This window comes from Vidua chalybeata, chromosome 19 (assembly GCF_026979565.1).
Source record: "Vidua chalybeata isolate OUT-0048 chromosome 19, bVidCha1 merged haplotype, whole genome shotgun sequence".
NCBI classification, from domain to species: Eukaryota; Metazoa; Chordata; class Aves; order Passeriformes; family Viduidae; genus Vidua; species Vidua chalybeata.
In genome coordinates, this window is record NC_071548.1 from 120720 (window position 1) to 142102 (window position 21383).

At 42.3% G+C, this 21383-nt stretch overlaps 1 protein-coding gene across 2 annotated transcripts in view; it reads left to right on the top strand.

Annotated features, from left to right (window-relative positions):
- LOC128797626 (protoheme IX farnesyltransferase, mitochondrial) overlaps positions 1–21383 on the top strand; it is a 99475-nt gene that overhangs the window by 72127 nt on the left and 5965 nt on the right. For both annotated transcript variants that reach the window (XM_053960363.1, XM_053960364.1), the window contains exon 6: positions 10852–11084. In XM_053960363.1, coding sequence (XP_053816338.1) covers positions 10852–11084 — 233 coding nt within the window. The remainder of the gene's footprint in view (positions 1–10851; positions 11085–21383) is intronic.

Here is a 21383-nt window from a genome sequence, read left to right on the forward strand (position 1 = left end):
GCTTTTCTTCCAATATCTGTCAAACATTTCAGGTTCATGTTTGTAAATTCTGGCTTAATGCAGTCAAAACCCCAACACTGTTCCCTGTATTAGTATTGAACCTTGTCTGGTTTGACCACAGCAGCATCATCGTTCACCCTGTGCCAAATGGTGTAGGAAATGTCACTGCTCAACAAGTCCATTGTGGAGCTGCCTCTGATTAGAAGCTGCTATGCCCTGAGATCTGTGTACAGTGAGTTGGAAGTGCATTTCCCTCTCTGAAGGACAGAGTTTATCAGGTCTCATGCAAGTTATAACTTACATGTTACCAGCTTCGCAAGTCAGATATAATAGAGGTTTTTCTTGCACTTTAATCAGCTGTGTGAACACAGATGCTTGCTCTCTGGTCTCTATGACTAGAAAAGCTGCATTCCTGAGGTTGAGATATGTGGAGAACCACTTTGATATGTTTTATTCAGTTCTTTTTTTGCTAGGGATGTAAAGTCACAGGGAATATAAAATTATAAATCATGCTAGAAAGAAGCCACAGGGACTCCTATTGCTGCCTGTGTGACAATAATTATGTTCCATTCATGCACTTTGATTGTAGGTGAAGGGTTTTCCATTTTGTTTTTCCACTAAAAATGCCATAACTCTAGATAGAACTGTAGATAATCTACCTAGATAGTAATACAGGAATCCCAAAATACAGTCATCCTCATCCTCTTCACCTCTGAGATGAGACTTGGCAGCTAAGACTTCTCTATAGAGTGTTCCCATGATGTGGGTGTCAAAGGCATGTTTGCAGTGGGGCAGGGGAATCTGCAGATGGGCAGAAAGGATATGGCTGAACTTGAAATTTGTCAGGCTCAATCTGCTTCATTGCTCATCCACTGGCTGGTGTCTGGAGACTGATCCTCTTCCCATGGCAGACCTTTGCATCTTGTCCTGCTCTGTTTTGCTGTAGGGAATAACTTAATTCCTTCATTTTCATTGCTCCTTGAAATGTATTTAGAAGCAGTGTTCCTGTGCTGAGATGACTGGACTATCTCTCTTCTGTTTTTGAAGAGCAGGTTGATAAATACCGTAGAACATCAGTTTTCTCTGTCTTAATGGGATTGAGATCTGGCCTGAGACTTCTTTACCACTGCTTTCCAAATCTTGGCTGAGGGCTCAGCAGAAGCACATGTTATATTTAATCATCCTAAATCAGAAAAATATTTCTGGAGAGACCAAATTATCTATGTTGTTAGTCAGGTGGTGTCTGGCTCTTAAAGAGAGAACTGAGATTTTGAAGTAGAATAAATGGATCACTTAACTGCCATACTCTAAGGTTAGATCAAAGAGGAGGATTTAGTTTAAGTATTATGGGGGACATTTTTCAGATTTACTGTAGGTTTGTCTTGTAAGCACTTAAAAAAATATTTACATTTTCATGACTGCAGGGAAGCTGTGAATATAATTAGTCACCCTTTCACTCCTACCTCACAAAGCCATATACCACAAGCGTGTTGACGCTCCACAGGGTTGCTCAGGGTTGTTATGATTAACATTCTGGTGTGGATATCAAGTGTAATAAAAGCATAAACATGTTGTAAGTATAGGTCCTTTTCATTTGTAATTCTTTACTTCCAAGTGAAGTGATGAGGACCAATTGGAGTGTCTGCTTAATAACAAAGGGCAGCATAAAAGTTCTAATTTTGTCTGAACAACAAGTCTCCCTATGGTGCACTGAGCTATCTCATTCCATACCTGGGCTCAGACCTCAGGGCAGGTGCATGAAAAAACAGATCCTGGTATCATTTACAGGGAGTTAAACTGAGAGCAGGAGATGTATAGGAGAAAGCTTGATGCTGAGGGTGGGACTCTTGATCTCCTTCCTTAGCTGAGTTAAAATTCTTGCATCATCTTAGTGAAACCTTCAGCAAAATTAATCAAGCCAATTTTGCTTTACTCAAGCATAAAAAAGAGAGATGTGTCCCTTTCAGGATGAAATGATTCTTTTAAATCAGCCGTGTTTGTTTATGATAGTTTTAAAGCACCTCGATCTGGCAGGGGAGTCAAAACATCTGCAGCCTGGGCTCTTGAGCAGTGAGGGGAACAAATTGCCCCCACTTTGTGTAAAATACAGTTTTGATCATGCTTTTGTACAAGGATACACGCCTGTGGCAGGGCGGCCTGGGCTACATACTTAGTCTGTTTCTTCTTTGGGAGAGAACTGAATTGAGGCAGACGGGCAGTATGTTATCCTAGTCTGTGTTTATTTATACTAAATACACTTCTGAGCAAGTATATTTGATGGCAAAACCAGAGCTGGTGACAATTGAGAGGCAAAGATTATCCACCACTCTCATACTTCCTCTTAACATTGAATTCTTCCTCAGCTCAGATTTTATGTTACAAGTTAGTTTTAGAACTTTTCCATAATTTTCCTCTTTTTTTTTTTTTTTTTTTCACATCTGGGGAAAAGTACTGTCCAGTCTGAGATTAGCAACATCTTTATCATAGTCATTACCAGAAATCAAATTACAAAAAAGACACGTACAAAAACACAGGTAGACAGAATTGCAACAAGTGTTTTCTGTCAGTCTTAAAAATTGTGGTATACCCAGTTAAAGGGGATTTGATACAAATTTGATATAAAATTCAATACTCATTGTACTTGTAGACCACAGCAGCATGTTTTTGGGGATGAAATACCAGACAGACAGAAATACCAGACTGACAGAATGTAGATACTACTTAACCTGTGAAGAAAAAAAATTAAATAATTCACTAAGAAAAAAAAGAAAGACTTGACAAAGCTCCCCATGTATTTGTCTCTCTTCAGTGCTAAATGCTAGACAAGCTGTATTCTGATATTTGCAGTTGATGGAGAAAAATTGAATTCCCAATTAAAAGTGCAGTTTACTCTCACATTTTAATTTTAAACTGCATCATCCTTCATCTCTTCTCATGAACTTTCTTGCATGACTGAAAGAGAATAAGTGAATATCTATTAAGATCTTTCTCAACATTTTCTCCTTTAAAATAGTACCATTTTAGCTCATTGATACATATTGTTTGGTTTAATGTAACTCTGGTACTTTGTGACTTTGAGCTTCAATCAGCTGGTTCTTGGGCTTTTCATAATACTCAGCCACAATGTACCTGTAAAAGAGAATATCAAAAGTGAGAGCATGAATTGCTTGTGTTAAGTAAAGCTTCTGACTGATGCTGAAATAGAACTACATGAAAGAAATAGAGGTCTGGCAGTATGTCCATTCTGCTGGTGTTACAGCTATTTTTTTTTTCATTTAAATTGGAAAGAAATCTTCTCTTGAGACTAATCCAATCTATAATTGAAAGTTGTAGTTGAATGTAAAAATATTTTGCTTTGAGTCCTTAAAAACCGCAGCCTCAAAACTATACTAATTAGGGGTCATGATGTATTACAGAATCCCAGGATGGTTTGTGTTGGGAGGGACCTTAAAGACCATCTAATTCCAGCCCCTCTGCCATGGACAAGGATGCCACCCACTAGATCAGGTCATTGTATAACCACTTTGATTCAGAATCTTACATCTGAATGTGGATGTTTTTTCTATCAAGTAGAGCTCTCAGTCTGTCTGTAGAGCTCTTTGAGAGTTTTATCTAATTTTTTTGTAAAAAAAATTTAGAATCATTTTAGTAAAGTCATCAGCAATGAAGCTACTGATCCACTCAAGTTAGTAGTGTTGTTACTATGATAGAGCTTTTACAGCTGACAGTGGTCATGGATATGGTTTTCATTACTAAATTTATAAATACACAGCCTGAAAGGATTTGTGTGGAAAGTTAAAATTTCATTTCAGAGTTGGTAGATTGCCATCATTCAGCATTCTGCCATGATTACTGATTTATTTTGAATGCTCTGGACCTTACCTTGAACATAGACAATTTTTTAACCTTCCATCAAAAATAATTTCAGGGATGCTGCCGCCATTGCTATTTGGGGCAAAATGTCTTTTTCCAGCCTTCTAGCTCCTTTCTTGCAGTCAGCTGAGTTGTCGGCACTCACGCCAGCAGATGACCCCATTGCCAGTTCCAGGCATCTGTCCATCAGGGGAGGCAGGGCTGGAAGTGACACAAATGCAGTCCAGATGTGTGCTTGAAGGGGATGGGCCTGCATCCCCGTTACCTCAGCTGTGGGAGCAGGAAGGCTTCTTTTAGTCTTCGTAACACCCTCGGCGCTTTTCTGTCTTCTCCAGATGGGATGGGGTTGCCTGCTCTAACTCCTGTTGTTGATGGCCTTTCCCAGTTTTTCTGGTAGATCTCTAAAAGCTGCTGAGCAGAGTTCAGCAGTTCTTGGGTGCTGATCTTAAAGAAAACAAATACAAGTTAAAAAAAATATTTTTCGCTGCTGCTCCTCCCACTGAGGGAGGTGATCAAGGCATAGCCCAGTACTGTAGGACAGTCATGCTGACCACAGGCACAGTTCCTGACCTGGGACTTGTTTTCAGCAACTCTTATTGTTGCCTGGCTGCAGGAATTGAGAAGATGCCAGGAGATGAGCAAAACTAAATCAGCAAACTAAATCATAGGGAGGAGTATGGTTTTATGCATGGATGTAGGTAGAAATCTCCATGGACATCCTTTCCCCTTCATGACTGTGGGCTTCTGCAGCCACAGAAACCATCAAAGGGGTCGTACTTGAACTTCTGTTTGTGTAACCTCTCATTGCTGTTGGAAAAGAGTGAAACCTTCAGACTGATGCTTTTGTCTGAATTTGTAAGTGGCTTCAGAACCCTTAAGAACTTACTGCTGACCTGGAAAAAATTAGGGAAAAGAGGAGGGGGCTTTCTCCAGCAGCTTTGTACTGATGAGTAGTCTGGGGACATTTTTAGTACCTAGAGATTCCAGAAATAATAAGCAACTTATGATGCTTCCTCCTGAAATCTGATTTTAATTATGGTTTTGGAACAGCACTGGACTCATATCTCAGCTTATGATGGTGAAATGTAGTTGCAGATGAGGATCACACTTGTGTTCTTTGTCTGCCAAAATACCTTCTCTTGAGCTCCTGCTATTTTCAGCCCATCTGTGCAGGAACCTGGTTCAGGCTGTCCCTCTTCTTATTACAACAAATTGTTTTGACACTGTATGCAGATAGAATTTGGGCCCAGAGTAGCAGTATTGAAATTAATTTAAGTCATTTGTCTCACCTCTGTTGTCTCAGCATTGTTTACCTGCCACCGTGGAAGATGCTGAAGTCAGGGACAGTTTAGTACCATTCCTGTGGGTGAGCGAGGGGAAGAAGCACAGTGGTCTTACTGAACCTGTGTCTTGGATGACACAGAAAACTCACCAAAACCCAAACCCAGTTTTTGTCTCATCAAAAAGTGGGTAAATTGCAGTTTATTTAAAGGGCAGAGTCTGTGCAGAGTATTTGCTATTACTAAAATCCCGCACAGAGGAACACAAGGGTATGTATTTGGCTTCATTTGGATATGGAAATTACTCTAAATAAAGTTTCTTCTCTTTCCACCCTCATTGTCTCACAAGCCCATGCCTGGATTCTTCCTTCACTGTCCCTACTCTGGTTATTTTAGAGCATCACCCTGCATTTGGCAGAATGGATCCATGCTCTTGTGGCACGAGGGACCATTGTCAATACTAATGAGATCTAATTCAGAATAATCAACTGGGAATTCAAATGTTCCAAATCCATTAAGGTACTCCAGGCATGCTGCAGCTAAATAAAAGAGCATTGTTGTTTGTTTTTTTTTTTTTTTTAGTTTAGTTTACTACATGAAGGGTCTATGAAGGGTTTTTGACAGATAGGGAGAAGACAGGATTTATTACCTTTTGTATTAGGCTTTGAATCTAATTTTCAAATATATGCACTTCAGCTGCTTTTCATGTATGTTTGGTGTGCCCAGTTTCCCATTTAACACATGGTCACAATTAAGTTTCTTATGTATTTACATAACATCTGAACATGAATGGCATAGTACTGCTGATTGAATGAATGCACCTATTCAGGAATCATATGTGCTTTGTGTCTGCACTTGTATGGGAGTGTCAATCTGTTCATAGGAATAGGTTAAAGCATTAGATGCTGATACAGGAATTTTCCATAATTTCAAGTACTCATAGGTTTTAAGAGGGAATTGTGTTTTGCTCTTTGTTGGTCTTTTAAAAAATTCATTAAACTTTTGTCCCATTTTTAACACTGTTTTTTAGATTGTAGTTCAAACTCTACTGTGACAGTCATCTTCACAAAATGTTTGGGTAAAGACAGCACAGAAAAGCCTGTGTAAGTAGTCCCACTGTTGATCATTATAGACACGAAGCTTGCTAATGCTGCTGTGAAATAGGTAAAATACTACATTAATTTTGTAGACGGGCAAATGCTTTAATTTGTTTTCACCTCTTAATTTTTCCAAATAAGGCTGTGAGTCAGTAAGTACTATTATCCATGGTTCTGATCCTGTTAAATCATTTATTTCCTGCACATATGTGTAAGCTCATTATTTGCGTGTAACCAGAACATCTGTAAGTGGCAACTAGTTTAGGGGTTATATTATTACACATGAATTAAAATATGCTGCTGCATCATCCAAAGCCTCCTCACTCCTCTGGATGAGGGTCCACGTGGATGTCTCATGGTCGTGTATGTAGGAGATACCTGAATAGCACCCATGTGGAATTCCTCCTGCCTGTTCCCATTCCCCCCAGCAGCCCTGGGCTGTCCTTGAGCAATCCTCCCCAGCCCAACCAACAGCATATCTCCAGAGCTGAATGAGGAGAACGTGGGCCTCATCTTCCTCCTGCTTCTCATTCTCCTCTTGGATGCTCTCAGTGGAGTGTGACTGGGGTGGGGCCATCTTGGGTGAGCTCCCTGGGAAAAGAAATGACAACACATTTCCTTTGCATCAGGAAAAGTTTGATTATTCACTAGTCAAGCTGAAATTCTAAAAGCTTTTAGCTGAAGATGGATGTCTTTTAGCACTTTTATTAGGTAGATTTTAGCATATTTGTTGAAGAAGAGAAGAGAGACAAGGCAAAACTACTAGGTTTTGGTTAGCCTTTAGGAGGTGCCCTATGTGGTGACATATTGGGTATTTTAGAGTTGAAATTTGAAGATAACTCATTTGGCACTTGCAGTATTTTTCCAAAGCCTGATTTTAATCAGTCAAATAACTGAAACCAACTCCTCCCAAGAATCCATCATAAAACCTAGTTTCTTACTCAAGATGTTTGCTTTCTGAGCTAGCTCCTTGGCCAGTTTTCCAATGGAAGATTGCCTTTTTTCCCATGGGAGTGATTCCCTCAGCAAACATGAACGCCCAAGTGAAATGAGGCATATGTACCAGCGTCTGTCACCAGCCTGCACTTACTGCATGGGATGGTTTAAGGATGAAGAAAACCATCAGAGACCCCTCAGCCACTTTTGAGCACCGTGTGAGAATTCCGTGGCATTGGGTTACCCAAAGGCTGACATGGGCAGCATGGTGGCATGAGGCTGTAGTGGGAGGAACTGTGTGAATGTCAGGTGGTGGGGTAAATTCAGTGACAATTCAGTGTCTCAGCCTTTCTCCTGCTCCAGGACGAGATGCTGATCTCCAGTGGTCCCTTGATGAGATGTGGGGCAGCCTGGCAGTGGAGAGTGCATTAAATCAGTGAGCATCCCCCCATCTACCTGAGTACTGACAAACAACATCAGCGTGGACATGCACACTGGTCCCTAGAAGATATAAACTAATAGAAATCAGAATATGCTTTAAACTCCTGTGATTTAAACCTAGGCTCAGTCTTGTTTTAACACCTGCAGTATCACTGAAGCAGAAAAGAGCATCACTGAAATTTCTCTACGTTTTCCTAAAATATTTTCTTTTTTGCAGTAAGGAGTTGCTTATATTTCTCCTAACCTTATAAATATGACAAGTTTCCATGAGAGGGAGCTGAATTCTCTTCTACCTCATTTTTCACCATGAAAGAAAAGTCCTGATTTCTCATTGCAGCGTCTATGTGATGCGAAGGAGTATTTTAAGAGGCAGAAATAGCAAAGCTGAGTCATCAGATCACTGTATGACTTTATAATCTCAGTTGGAGTTTTGGGAACAAGCCTTTGTAAGTCAGACAATTACTCTTCTTTGTTGAGGAAACACTAGAGAGAAATAGAAAATGTGGTGCTCTTAGGATGTCTGAAAATAAAGTAGTTCAGCTGCTTAAGAGGAACCACCCCATTGACTTTATGCCCTCCCCTGAGAGCATTAGGACAATTATAGACACTGATCAAACTGCCTCAAATTGCCCAGAGAAGTTGTGGCTGGCCCACCCCTGGAAGTGTTCAAGGCCAGGCTGGATGGGTCTTTGAGCAGCCTGGTTTAGTGGAAGGTGTCCTTGCCTTTCAGAGAGGGGTTGAAACAAGATGGGCTTTAATGTCCCTCTCAACACAAACCATTCCGTGGTTCTGTGGTTACGTACTGTGCCTCCAGAAACTTCCCTTAAAGAGGCAAAAAGGAAGGAACTGAAAAACAAAAACGTGTTCTTATCGACCAGGATCACAGCACATCTTTTGAAGGTCTCAGCCACCTAACTTCACCCCTCCCTTTTGCTAAAGCCTTATTTTTTAAAGGTATTTTTCTGATGCGTTGGTTGGAAATGAAGGCAGCAGGCACCTGGGATCAGGGCTGGCACCGAGGGCTGTCGGTGCTGCAGGGAAACAATGAGGCAAAACAGGGTTCATCCATGCAGGAAGGCTTTACACTCCCACCCTTTGCCTTCCTGTCTGAGAAGAGACATGAAGGGCTGGGGCCTGCTCATGGAGGGTAGTGTGCATTTAAATTGGAGACACGTAGATAAGTCTTCACTCCTTATTAGTGAGAAAAGTGCTCGTTGCATTAGATCAAACTGTGCCCTCATTTATGTCTGCGAGCCCTGCAGGGTGGATGTGGGCAGCCCAGCCTTGTAGGATCATACTGATCTTTTGTTGCCTCGTGAGTGAGTGTTGTGTGAATCGGGTGTTTACTGCCTTGACTGTATTTTATTCAAGAATCAGTTGAGATAGATTTGTTTAACCAGACTTTCACTACAGAGGGGCAACATCTACAAAGTACTCTGACGTTTGTGGTCGGCATTGGGACCAATGGCAGTACAGGTTGTGTTTTGCACAGGAGCAAAGGAGCTCCTGCACAGGAGCACCACAGGCTGCAGAACCAGAGGGCACAGCTCTGTATGGCTCCTTTCCTGAAAACAGCCTCACATTTTATACATGTCATTGTCAGTGAAAGGCGGTGACGTTCCCTCCCTCGACTCCTGCTGTATTGGTAACGCCAGGGCTGGTAATGCTGAGTAGAAATGTGCACTGTGCACACTGTGTTACCTAAAATCTGTTGATGGTTTAGAAAAGCTGGATAAAATTACTTAGTCAATTTAAATTGAAGGCAGATCTTTAGCCTAAGATTTGCTCATTTTAGTTCTTCCAGGTATTTAGAATCTCTGTACTGCATTGGTCTAACAAATATCTTAAATATAAAAATTTGACTGGTAGGAATTTTTGCTGATAAAACTCCCATAAAATTCATCCCCACCAGCAAATTTTTCTTATTTTCTTATGAGGGTAGGAGTGGTGCTTGCAACACCTATTTTAGGGTTAAGGATTTGACCAGAGGGCAGAGTGGATTGTAGAGCACAAAGGCTGCATGGTTTTCAATTAGACAAAAGGTGTAAAGCTAAACTCCATGCAGAGACCTTCATTGCAAGCACACATATTTTCTGGTTTTACATGGGTGACTGTGAGTGTATATTTAGCCACATGGGTTATTAAATACAACTAATGTAATGGCATTTTCCTCCTTTCCAAAGGTTGCCCACACCACATAATTTCTTGGGGACTTTTCGTTCTCTCTTCCTCTTATACCAAACACCTCAAACAAGCACACAAGCAGCAAACATGTTGATCTGGCACAAGGAACCACAGCTAAAGCTTCCTCAGGGTTGTGGCATCCTGCTGCCTGTCAAGTATGGTTCTGGTAGCCAAACAAAAAAATCTTTGTTCATCCTATTTGAATCTTTGTTGTGGAATTTATTAGCAGAAGTTTACATAGCTCTAGCCACTTTCTGACAGGTTTTAATATGAGTTTCCAACCTTCCTTGAGCTCTCAGCTGATGCACAGTAGAAATGCGCAGTTAATTTGCTCCACTCTAAAATATCTAATTTGCTCCAAACCTAAAATATCTTCAGTTAATTTCAGTCATGCTTACAAGATAGCCAGTTTTGATTCTGCTGCCAGCATTGTTTTGTTGTGCTCCCTCTACTTAGTACAGTGCATCAGATAAATGGGGGTGTAGAGCATTCAGACTTTTTTTAGTAAAGGATACTTTATACCTATTGATGTAATTTCAAAATTATTGAATGTACTCCTTTTCTCATAAGTGCTTATTAATTTTGTGTCTAACCTGGTTTTGTTTTGAAGGATCCGTTGCATAACTGTAATCAGTTAAAAATCTGACAAACTGCAACCATTTTAATTTACTCTAAACTCTGAGTGCTTTCTCCAATGGTTTAAATTCACTAAAATTAAAATGAAGGAGGAAGATCTGCTGAAAGCAGCAGTTCTCCATAAGGGAGAACAGTTCTTCATTACTTGCAGAGCTTGAATTTATTTGGTGAACACAGTGATCACAAGATTAAGAATCACCTCCATTGCAGAGCTGTAGCAAGATTCTTCACATTTTGGAAAAGCTTTTGTTAGGATGGGGGCTCAAACAGGAAAATTTAGGATGACTGAGTAAAACAATGACAAAAATTCAATCTTAATTTTGGGGGGGAGACCAAAGGGAGGGGACAACAGCCATTCTCTAAGGCCAGCTCCTGTTCAGCATGTGCCACATGTCTCCCCACAGCCCCCTGCTCGCTGTCTGCTTTGCTGCCTCCTGTGGAATCCCGGGAATTGCCCTGCTCACACTGGGAGTGAACCCACTCACCGGGGCCCTGGGAGCCTTCAACATCTTCCTCTACACCTGCTGTTACACACCCCTGAAGAGAATGAGCATTGCCAACACGTGGGTGGGAGCTGTTGTCGGGGCCATTCCCCCCATCATGGGCTGGACTGCAGCTACTGGGAGTCTGGATGCTGGTGAGTATAAAACCCTTTCATCAGGGTGAGTGGTTGTCAGGGTAACAAAAAAACCTACTCAAAAGGCAGTGAACTTTGTTCTTTCTGTTTCTTGACCTGACCAGGCCAGGTTGGACACAGCTTGCAGCAGACAGGTTTAGTTGAAGGTTTCCCAGGCCATGGTAGAGGGTGGAAAGAGATGATCTTTAAGGTCCCTTCCAACCTAAACCATTCTGTAATCCTGTGGTAAGGCTTCAAAAGCAGCTAATTTTGGTAACATTCTCCTTACCATGGGTATTTCAGGGCAATACTGAGCTAATAAAGCAGCATGACCTATTGAATATGTGTTCTGACCATCTTAAAAAAAATCCAGAAGGAAAATAGCATCTTTGGTGGTCACATAGGAGAAAATGTTACATAATTTCAGGATTCAAACCATGTTCAGGATTAAAACCATATCCAGTAAGATCCAACTTGCAAGGGGCTTTCAGCTGGAAAATTCCTAGATGTGTTTTACTGTCTTTCCACAAGCCAGAAAATATCCTGGGAAGATTAATTTATTGGTGTATTTCTTAATTACCCATTGCTAAACTCTAAGTTATAAATGCTCCTTCCCTCCTCCTTGAAAAGCAAACAAAGATTTCTATTTTAGTAGCTGTGAACCATTTCTACATCCTTTCTTAAAACACTGATCTCTTCAGCAACTCAACTCTGACACAATCGGGCCTTGTTTTTCCTGCCAGCTAGAAACTTAAGAATCAAAGTGGCTCCACAAACTTATAGTCTGAAGCAACTAATGAAGTGCAATTAATAGGTCTGTTAAGAGCTGGTTTAGCGCACACTCATCCCACAGGGGGGCATATTTAAGACTTGAATAATACTTTCAACAACAAGGCTTTTAACCCGAAATTATCAGAATTTGTGCAAAATCTGTTCTTTTTGCACTTCCTAATAAAAGTCAGTCTGAGTTGGCTTTGTGTCCCCATGTTCCCACACAGATCTAAACCAGAGCAAGGATGGAAGGTGTTGTGTTTTTTTTTTTTTCATTGTGTGCTGCTTCTATACAAATATTTGCTTCTCTGAAAGTTACTTAGACCTAGAAATTTTATGTAAGAGTATGTATAGTGTCTTGTGTTAAGGACTGCATAACAGACATAGTTAGCAGCTCTGTACTTTAGAAGAGAAGAGGGAACATGACAAAAAAGGCATTGAGGGGCTGGAGCTTGTCCAGGGAAGGGAATGGAGCTGGGGAAGGGGCTGGAGCAGCTGAGGGAGCTAGGTGGGGGGGCTCAGCCTGGAGAAAAGGAGGCTCAAGAGGGACCTCAAAGGAGGCTGACAGGAGGGGGCAGCCAGGTGAGTGTCAGGCTCCGCTCCCAGGAAACAAGGGACAGGAAGAGAAGAAACAGCCTCGAGTTGTGCTAGGAGATGTTTGGACTGGATATTAGGGAAAAAATATCTTCACAGAAAGGGTGGTCAGGGATTGGAACAGACTGCCCAGGGTAGTGATCATCACCATTCCGGGAAGTGTTCAAAAAATATGTGGCTGTCATACTTGAGGACATGGTTTAATGGTGGACATGGTGGTGGTGCTGGAGTGATGGATGGACTTGATCTGGGGTTGATTAGACTGGAGTAAAGGAGACTCAGAGGTGACCTTATCATTCTCTACAACTTCGTGAAAGGTGGCTGCAGTCAGGTGGGGTTGGTCTCTTTCTCCAGGCAGCAACTAACAGAACCAGAGGACACAGTCTTAAGCTGTGCCAAGGGAAATAGAGGTTGGATATTAGGAAAAAGCTTTTACAGAAAGGGTGCTCAAATACTGGAATGGGATGCCTGGGGAGGTAGTGGAGTCACCATCCCTGGATGTGTTTAAAAAAAGCCTGGATGTGGCACTCAGTGCCATGGTCTAGTTGAGGTGTTGGGGCTGGGTTGGACTCGATGATCTTAAAGGTCTCTTCCAACCCAGTGATTCGGTGATTCTGTGTGATCTGAAAGGATGTTTCCAACCTTAACAATTCTGTAGAATTAATTTAAAACAAAATGTATATTTTTAATACCTTATAATTCTTGCTGCAGATACTTAGACCTTGACATCGTTTGGGGATTTCTGTGTTGGTTTTGCCACTTTATTGCAGAGTTGCTGTCTGAGGATGACTCTCATGTGCCTGTGCTTCACCTGCACAGTTCAGCCTGGAGGAGCTGGAGTGCAGAGCTGCATGTCTCCAAAAGCCCTTGCTGTAGAGGCCAGTGAAACCCCAGCATGTTAAACTGGCACTGATTGTCATTATCTTTAATTTGTCAACTTGCTCTTTGAGACCTATTTCGCAAAGAGGAAAGCTGTCCCTGTACAGCAGCAGAGAGGGCAGCAGGGAGCCCCACTGGTGGCCAAGTAAGCTCTTCCTCTCTAACTTGCAGCTAAAATGTGGTTATGTGTCCCTGTGCCTGTTCTGCTGTGGAGGAAATGATCCCTGGCAATGGTGCCACCAGTGGAAGATGATAACTTTAAACCACCCAGACTTTGTCAGAACACAATAATCTGGTGCATAACTAGTGTGTTATGTATAGCTAAAACTTTTAAAATCACCTCCCAGTCTGTGTCAGGGAGGACAGGTGGCTTATTTAATAGAGAAAAAAATGTTATTGAGCTGATACTGGTGTTTGTAATGAAGCACACCTGGGGAGAATCCTGAAAACAGGGACTGGAATGTAATATTTTAGTGCATTGCAGTATCAAATGAAAACAATAAAAACCCCAACACAAACCCTACAAACACTTTTACAGAGAAAATAAATAACTAGAAGAAAATGATGGCATTGTAGACTATGATTTTCAGTGTTAAACATTCTACTTTTGCAGTAAGAGAGTTCAGCCCCTGGCAGCATCGTATCCATGTGGAATCCATACACAATGTGCAGACCTGTGTCCCTTCGCTAACCAGCTTGGTCTCAGTTGTTGAACTCATTAATAATGTGTAATTAGTGTGGAGAAAACCTAGTTTTAGGTAGAGGTGTGAAAATGCCTTTGCACCTCATTTTGAAAAATCATTCTACTCGATAACAGAGAGGAATGTGAAGGAAGGGAGTCAGGAAACTAATGAGAAGGAAAGTTCTCACTGCTAAAGTGGTGGGTATTTGAGTTTACATTTTCCTGTGGATTTTCTCTCCTTGTAATCTTCTCACAGCAGCCACATTGTTGTACATGTTGCTGGTTATAGGGAAAACAATATTTAAGTGTAGCCCTTTCATTACCATTTGTGGGGGGAGCTGTGTGTTAAACTGTTGTGTGTAACAGGACAGCCATGTCTGCTCCCTTCAGGAGTTCTTGACATGGATGCTGTGAGGTATCTTGTCCTTTGGGGGAGTTGGAGACAGTTCCTTAGAGAGTGTATTTACAGGTAGAAATCTGGGACCCTCATATTTCCAGTGATGCAAACACTTGCTGTAATTTATACAATAGTCACAGAATCATAGAATGACTTGGGTTCATAAGGAGCCTTAAGGACCATCCTGTTCCAACCCCTTGCCATGGGCAGGGACACCTTCCACTAGACCAGGATTCTCCAACCTGGCCTTGGACACTTCCAGTGATGAGGTAGCCACAGCTGCTCTGGGCAGCCTGTGCCAGAGCCTCACTGCCCTCTGAGCAATTTCTTACACTATACATCTTTGCAGATCTCCTGGTACTTCCCAGGAAGGTTTGGTTCCATTTCTGCCCCAATAGGTAACTTTAACTGTAACTGCTCCTAAGCCTGATTGAACATCCTGCCCCCATCCCTGGATTTTGTGCCAAAGTAATTTAGGGAATACCTCCCATTTCAAAAGCAAAAGATAAGATTGTCTCTGGGAAGATGTGGAATTCTTTGTTGTGGGTTTGGGGAGGTTGTGTTTTTTTAATGGCAGCTGCTTGAAACTGATGAAAGATGGGGAATGTTAACGTTTCCTCGCTGGGGGAGTGAGTGCAGGTGAGACGGTCAGAAGTGCATGCTAAATGTAATTTATCACATGGATGTCACTGCCATGTATCTGGGGTATTTATGCAGAACGTAACTGCTAGCCTGTGATCTTCAGTAACACGTTTGCTTCCTTGAAAGCAGATTTCATTGCTCCTTCTTAGGACTATTTGTTTCTGAAGACTTTTGTTTTTCTAGTAAATCAAGATACCTTCAAATTATTTTGCAAGGGAAGGACTAGCAGGAAAATAATGACATTCACTTAAGTGATAGCAGAGAGACAGGAAGATAAGTCAAACCTGGCAGTGTCCCCTGTTCTGTGCCAGATCCCCCTCCTGCGTGGGATCCACAAGCAGAAGAGCTCCTGACTGTGCCACAATGCTGCTGAGCTTGTGCACAGAAAGAAAGAAACAGAGCTGTTTATTTTGGTGTGTAAGAGTGCATACATGCTTTAAATTATCCTCATACTGATGTTCTTTCTCTCCGGACTAATGTCCATTTAAACTTGTTATTTTTAGTTAACACAAAACTGAACCTGGAGTAGATTCAAATGCCACAGCCCATTTTTTGCCTTCCACATTTTCGTATCCCAGCAGTCACATCACAGAAGGGTTTGGATTGGAAGGGACCTTATAGATTATCTTATTCCAACTCCCTGCCATGGGCAGGGGCACCTTTAATTAGACCAGGTTGCTCCAAGCCCCATCCAACCTGGTCTTGGACACTTTCAGGGATGAGGCAGCAACAGCTTCTCTGTGCAACCTTTGCCAGGGCCTCACCACCCTCACAGCCAGGAATTTCTTCCTAATATCAAATCTAAATTTCCTCTCTCTCAGTTTGAACCCATTCCCCCTTGTCCTGTCACTACATTTCCTGATGCATAGTTGTTCTCAGGCTTCCTTGTAGCCCCTTCAGATCCTGGAAGGTGCTGTGATGTCTCCATACAACCTTCTCTCTTCCAGGGTGAACAGCCCCAGTTCTCTCAGCCTGTCCCCATAGGGAAGATACTTCGGTCTCCTTATCAACTTTGTGGACTCCTTTGGCCTTGCTCCAAAGGACATGGTCCCATGTCCTTGTTACGCTGGGGGCCCAGGAACTGCTGTACTTCTTGCCCTGACTGTGCTCTGCTCAGGCGCTGGAGACTGGATCCCACTGGAGGCTGGATCCCGCCGGCGAGCAGGATCGGTGTTGCGGAGCAGAGCAGTTTGGTGCTGTGGAGTTCATACAAACCACCCAGTGAGATGGAAATGACAAGCAGGGCTCCTCAGCCTAATGTGCTTATCAGCTAAAGGGATTTATTCTGAGTAGGTGGTGGCAGAGCAGATAAGGGCCCTGACAGTGCGGCAGACATTGCAGAGGCTCAGTGGCCCAGGAGCCATAGGTATTACTGCACCAAAGAATGTTTATCTAAAGAGACTGTTTAGTTTATCAGATGCTCCACTCCTGGTCTCGTTCCCCTGAAAGACATCTTGTACTGATTTTCATTCATTTTCAGAAATTTAAATAATTCCTCGGGGTCTGGAATTTATAGACTCAGTATCAATTGTAATCATGTGGAGGCTGATTTTTAAATTGCCTTTACTTTGTAATTCAAATTGTGTTGTATGGTAGACATTAATTATGTCAGCCAGCATCTATTTACAAAAGGGGATTTAAAAACGGGCAGTTCTTATCAGCTAGTGACATTTGGCAGATGGATGGTTTCAGTAACAAAAAAAGGAGAATAGGGAAGAGGGGGGCCTGTGCCCAACCTGCCAAAGGCTGGAGTCTCTCATACCTCCCCTGGTGTAGCACTTGTCTGCCAGTAGGAAGGAGAGCAAAACAACAGCTTAATTGCATGCAAAATTAGCTTGAAGATCTTTGTGTCCCTTCCAGTTAAGCACTTGGAGCTTTCAAAGCCCCTTGATGTGGGAGCAGGTCTGGGAGCCAGCCACCAGAGCAGGGCAGCTCCAGCATCCCACTGCTGGAGGAGAGGAGGCTCCAGCTATAAACTCCCACTGGTAAACTCAGCTTTTCAGGGTTTCCCTTCCCAGATGAAAGAGCAGAACTTGTGGTCTGTTCCAGAGGAAACAGAGATATTCATGTCACTGACATTTGAGACTTGGAGCTGGGGGCCCAGGAGTATGCTTTGTGGGGGTAAAACTGTAAAAATGAGGCAGAGGGACAATACTAGTGAGCAGCTGGTCTGAATTTAGGACAAAACCAGTGGGCTATTTTTTTCTTCCTTTCCATCTTCATAAAAGACAAAAGAAATGGCAGCTCCACTGCTGGGGCACCTGGGGACTGACCCCACAAGTTCACAGGCAGCATACCCTTTGCCTGGTTCTCTACCCCGTGTGTGGCTGATGGGGTAGCCCTGTGCCCCTAGGTGTGGAACACGACACCCACAGGGAAGTCAGGATGGGGAGATCTGCAGGAGGGACTTCCACCCTTGGGCTAGTTGCAACCCTACCAGAGCCTGAAAGAGGTGGCTGATGAGGAGCCCCTGCATGGCTCTCCAGATTTGCAATCCTCTGCTGAGTCTGGTCCTTTGGTAAATGCTTCCTAAACATATTTGCAGAAGACTGTTATTTTCGTCTTACCCAACAGGCTCTTCTTTTATGGCATCTATTGCTGGGGTTAGCTAAGGTGAGGTATATATGGTGTTGTTTTCTCAGCCTTGCCTGTGTAATGAAAGGTGTTTCCCTGTGAGGCTTTTGGCTGCAATAACCTGTTGTGTGTCACACAAGAAGTGCACATGACTGTGCATGACTGTGCACATGAGGTGCACTTACACAGAGCTTTTTTCTACGTGGCGAGCGTACCTGAGGACATCTGGCTTCCTTCTGTTAAAGGCAGAAGCCAGAAACACTCACTCAAGAAGTTGAAAAATCCCACAGCCAACTTAATTTCCTATTCCTGGGGGATGCTGAGGATCCTTTTGTTTTGCGGACAAGCCAAACACACGGCCAACAGCCCCTTCCCTTTCAGTGCTGCTACAGAGGAGTCTATTGCAGCCCCTAGATGCTCCTGCTCCACAGGCGTTTTGTGCCATCCTTCAAAAGAAACAGCTATTGAAACCCCTGACCGTGAAGCTTTTGAGTTTTCCAGTGTTTTCCTTGTCGCCCTTGGTTTCCACAACAGTGTAACCTTGGAGGGGCTGGGCCATGCATCCCACAGTGACAGCGGGGACCATTGTCCCAGCCCAGGGACCTTGTGTGCAGCTTCAGAAGTGATACTTTCCCTTTTTCCTCTCAAGGCTGCTGTGCCGCTCTCGTGCCATCAAGAACAAGCAATAGCATCTACTTTTGTTTTCCAGTGGAAGCAGAAGTGCTGATTGTTTTCTTGCTATGGTGCTGATGTGGGTAAAGTAGAGGGGAATTGCATCAGTTTGGTTAAGGTTAGTGTCTAGGTAATTCCCAAATGTCTTTATGTTTGAGAAGGCTTCATAATTGCAAATTAAGATGTAAATTTTGACAAGCTAATCCTGTTCCTAATTCTAAAGACAGTGGGAAGAATTAGGTAGCTGGTAACATTTATTTTCAGGAGGGATGATATCAGGACAGTATCTTGAACACTTGTAACTGGAGGTCAATTGATTTAACAATCATTTTCCATCACCAAAGCAAGCTGAAGCACAGGCAGTAATGATTGTATCTTCCAGCTGTCCTTCACAAGCAGAAAATTCAAGCAAGAGCTGAACAAACCAGTCCTTCTGGATCAGGACATAGCAGTGTGTTCTGGCCATGACTCTCCATTGTGAATCTTTGTACCAATACCCCCAAATGATCCTTTAAGATTGTCCTGAACCTGAAGTGGGCAACTAGGCTTTGACAAGATTTTAAAACCTTTCTTTATCCCCAGAATTGCTCACAGTTGCAAATCTCCAGGGAAGACTACTGTGTTAAACTTGTGAATGAGCACAAAAAAAAAAGACAGAAAGTAAAGGGTTTGGACATGTATTCTTTACATTTCTTTTGAATGTAACATCCTGTAAAACTTATATAGGACTGTGGTGAAGAGTTTGGGACTGGTTATGTTAAAATCTTTGGTAGAAAAGGTGGAAAAGGCTGCCTGAGACAGCATGGGTGCTCACAAGCAGGTGGATACAGCTGGACCAAGTCAAATCTCTGAGCTCTAATCTACCTTGTCTGGGTTAAAGAGGAGTAATTTGTTCAACATCTTTTGAGGGAAGAGAGCCAGTTGTGTGCTATCAAGTAAAACGGTGTGTGGTTGTTTCCTGACTATGATCCATTAAGAGACTGAGCTTAGACTGCCAAAGCCTTCCCCTCCCTACAGCAGCCAAACCCATACCCGTTTCCTAGAGACAAAAGGCCGGTGCTTTCCTCTCTTAAGTCACAGCTACCAATGTCTGGAAATAATTTTAAAATTCCTTCACATTATTCAGGGCAGAAGAATTACTAAAATTGTGCTTAAAGCAAAACAGCATTCTTAGGTTGCCAAGGCAGTAAACACCAGCTTTGGGAAATGCAGTTAAGATTTCAACATCTGTTTTGGAGCTGATATTTAACTATTCCATGTTTATTTTAATGCCTGGTTGGCCACTTTCCTGTTATACATATGCAGCACCAGAGCAAAGACAGAAGGAGCAAGTCTGTTCTTGAACTGATGCTACAGGTAGCTCCTGTTCCTTATTTTTTTTTTTTTTTGTTATATTGATTAAGTGAATAGGTGTTTGTCCTGTCTGCAGACTGAACATGATCTGAGAGGTTTCAGAACCCTGTGCAGTAGGAGAGCACTGTGTGTTCTTTACAGTACAATAAGAAGGGCAAAAAGAGACCACATGTTGCGCCTCTGCAGTGTGTTTTCAGGAACAGCAGTCCCTGTAGATAATCTGGGACATTTGTCCTGACTTGTGTGGACAGGCTCATGTTCACCTGCCTGCCCAGGCTGGCCAGACTCTAGCTGATCCTGCTCCTGAGTCTGGAGCTTCCACCAGCACACACTGTGCTCCAGCCTGTGTCCTTCTGTAGTTCAAGGACTTTGCTGGAAAAACCTGTCTTCAGAAATTTTCTGAGAGTTTCAGCTGGACCATCGCAAAGTGTTGTGCCTCATTTAAGCTGAAATAATTCATCAGTGGGTGAAACCATCATAGTGGCTCCATGTGCCAACTGAACAGGTATAAAGCTCTTTGATGATGAAAGGTATTGCCAGCATGAAAGAGGCATATTTCAAATCGTTACTTAAGAGAGTGGCATCCTCAACACGAGACAGGCAGAATTCGAACGTTATTTCTGACCTTTAGTGGTTAAGAAGGTAGGTTTGCAGTCCTCAGGTTGCTCAGTTTGCTCAGAGAGTTATGTTGGCACTGATAACTCAGCAGCTGTATGTACTTACTCTTTCTTGAATAGATTTTGTATGGACTTGAACACTGTCCTTTATGGGACATGAGAAGTTTGGGCAACCAGCATTTGCATCTGGAGCTTTTAATCACTGTGTCACTGATGTTGGTGTGAGCCCAGGGTGGGCAGGACAAGGAGCTGTTGATGCCTGAATGCTCTGCTCTCCTCTCTGGATGTTAACCAGTGGTCAGAGCCCATGGCCTTCAAGGACTTACACCCTAAAAACCATTTTCCAGCCTCCTCCTCTTAGGGGCTCTTCCTGCCCAAGGACTTAGTCTGGCTCCTGCACTGACATTGCTCTCTCATCTGAGATTTGGACAATCCAGCAAACGAGATCATAATAAATTGCTCTAGAAGGAACAAACCATGAAGTTTGAATCAAGATTTATGAAGAGCCACATGGCCTTCTTGACACTTTAAAGAGCAGAACTTCAGAAGGGTGTGCTTCTTGCTTTTGTAATTCTGAAAATTAGACTATCAACTGCTGCAGTTTGCAAACCCAAAGTCACTAGTTGCTTTTGGAAGACTCATCTCACAATTCTTTCCAAATCTTATCCAAATGTATTGAACTGTAAAACATCCAAGCAGTTGCTGAATGACTGTGAAATTTAGTGTCCTGTTTGTCTTAGGAAAAGTGCAATTTATGAAGCTTCAGTATTTCACTAGATAAAAATATCTTTACAGAAAGAAAGAACCATTTTCTACCTTCTTCAATGCCAGCTGATATTTTTGCTTTATCTTATATATTAAAATAAAATAAAAATCTCAGCTTGTTCTTGTTTATTATAAAGGAGGTCTATTACTATTTAAATAAATCACAAAGAAAAATTTAAGAAAAGAAATAATAACTTAACCTTAAAATTCATGAGGAATAATAAAATGTGTTATTTATCTTGAGCTCTGTGTGTGCTTTAGGACCTACCTGGTTCTCTGTGATCCTGGAACTTTTGAGATGATTTAAGACAGTGAAAAAATATGAAAGAATAGGAACTCAGGAAGAAGGTATTTTATTCCAGTTTTGCACACAA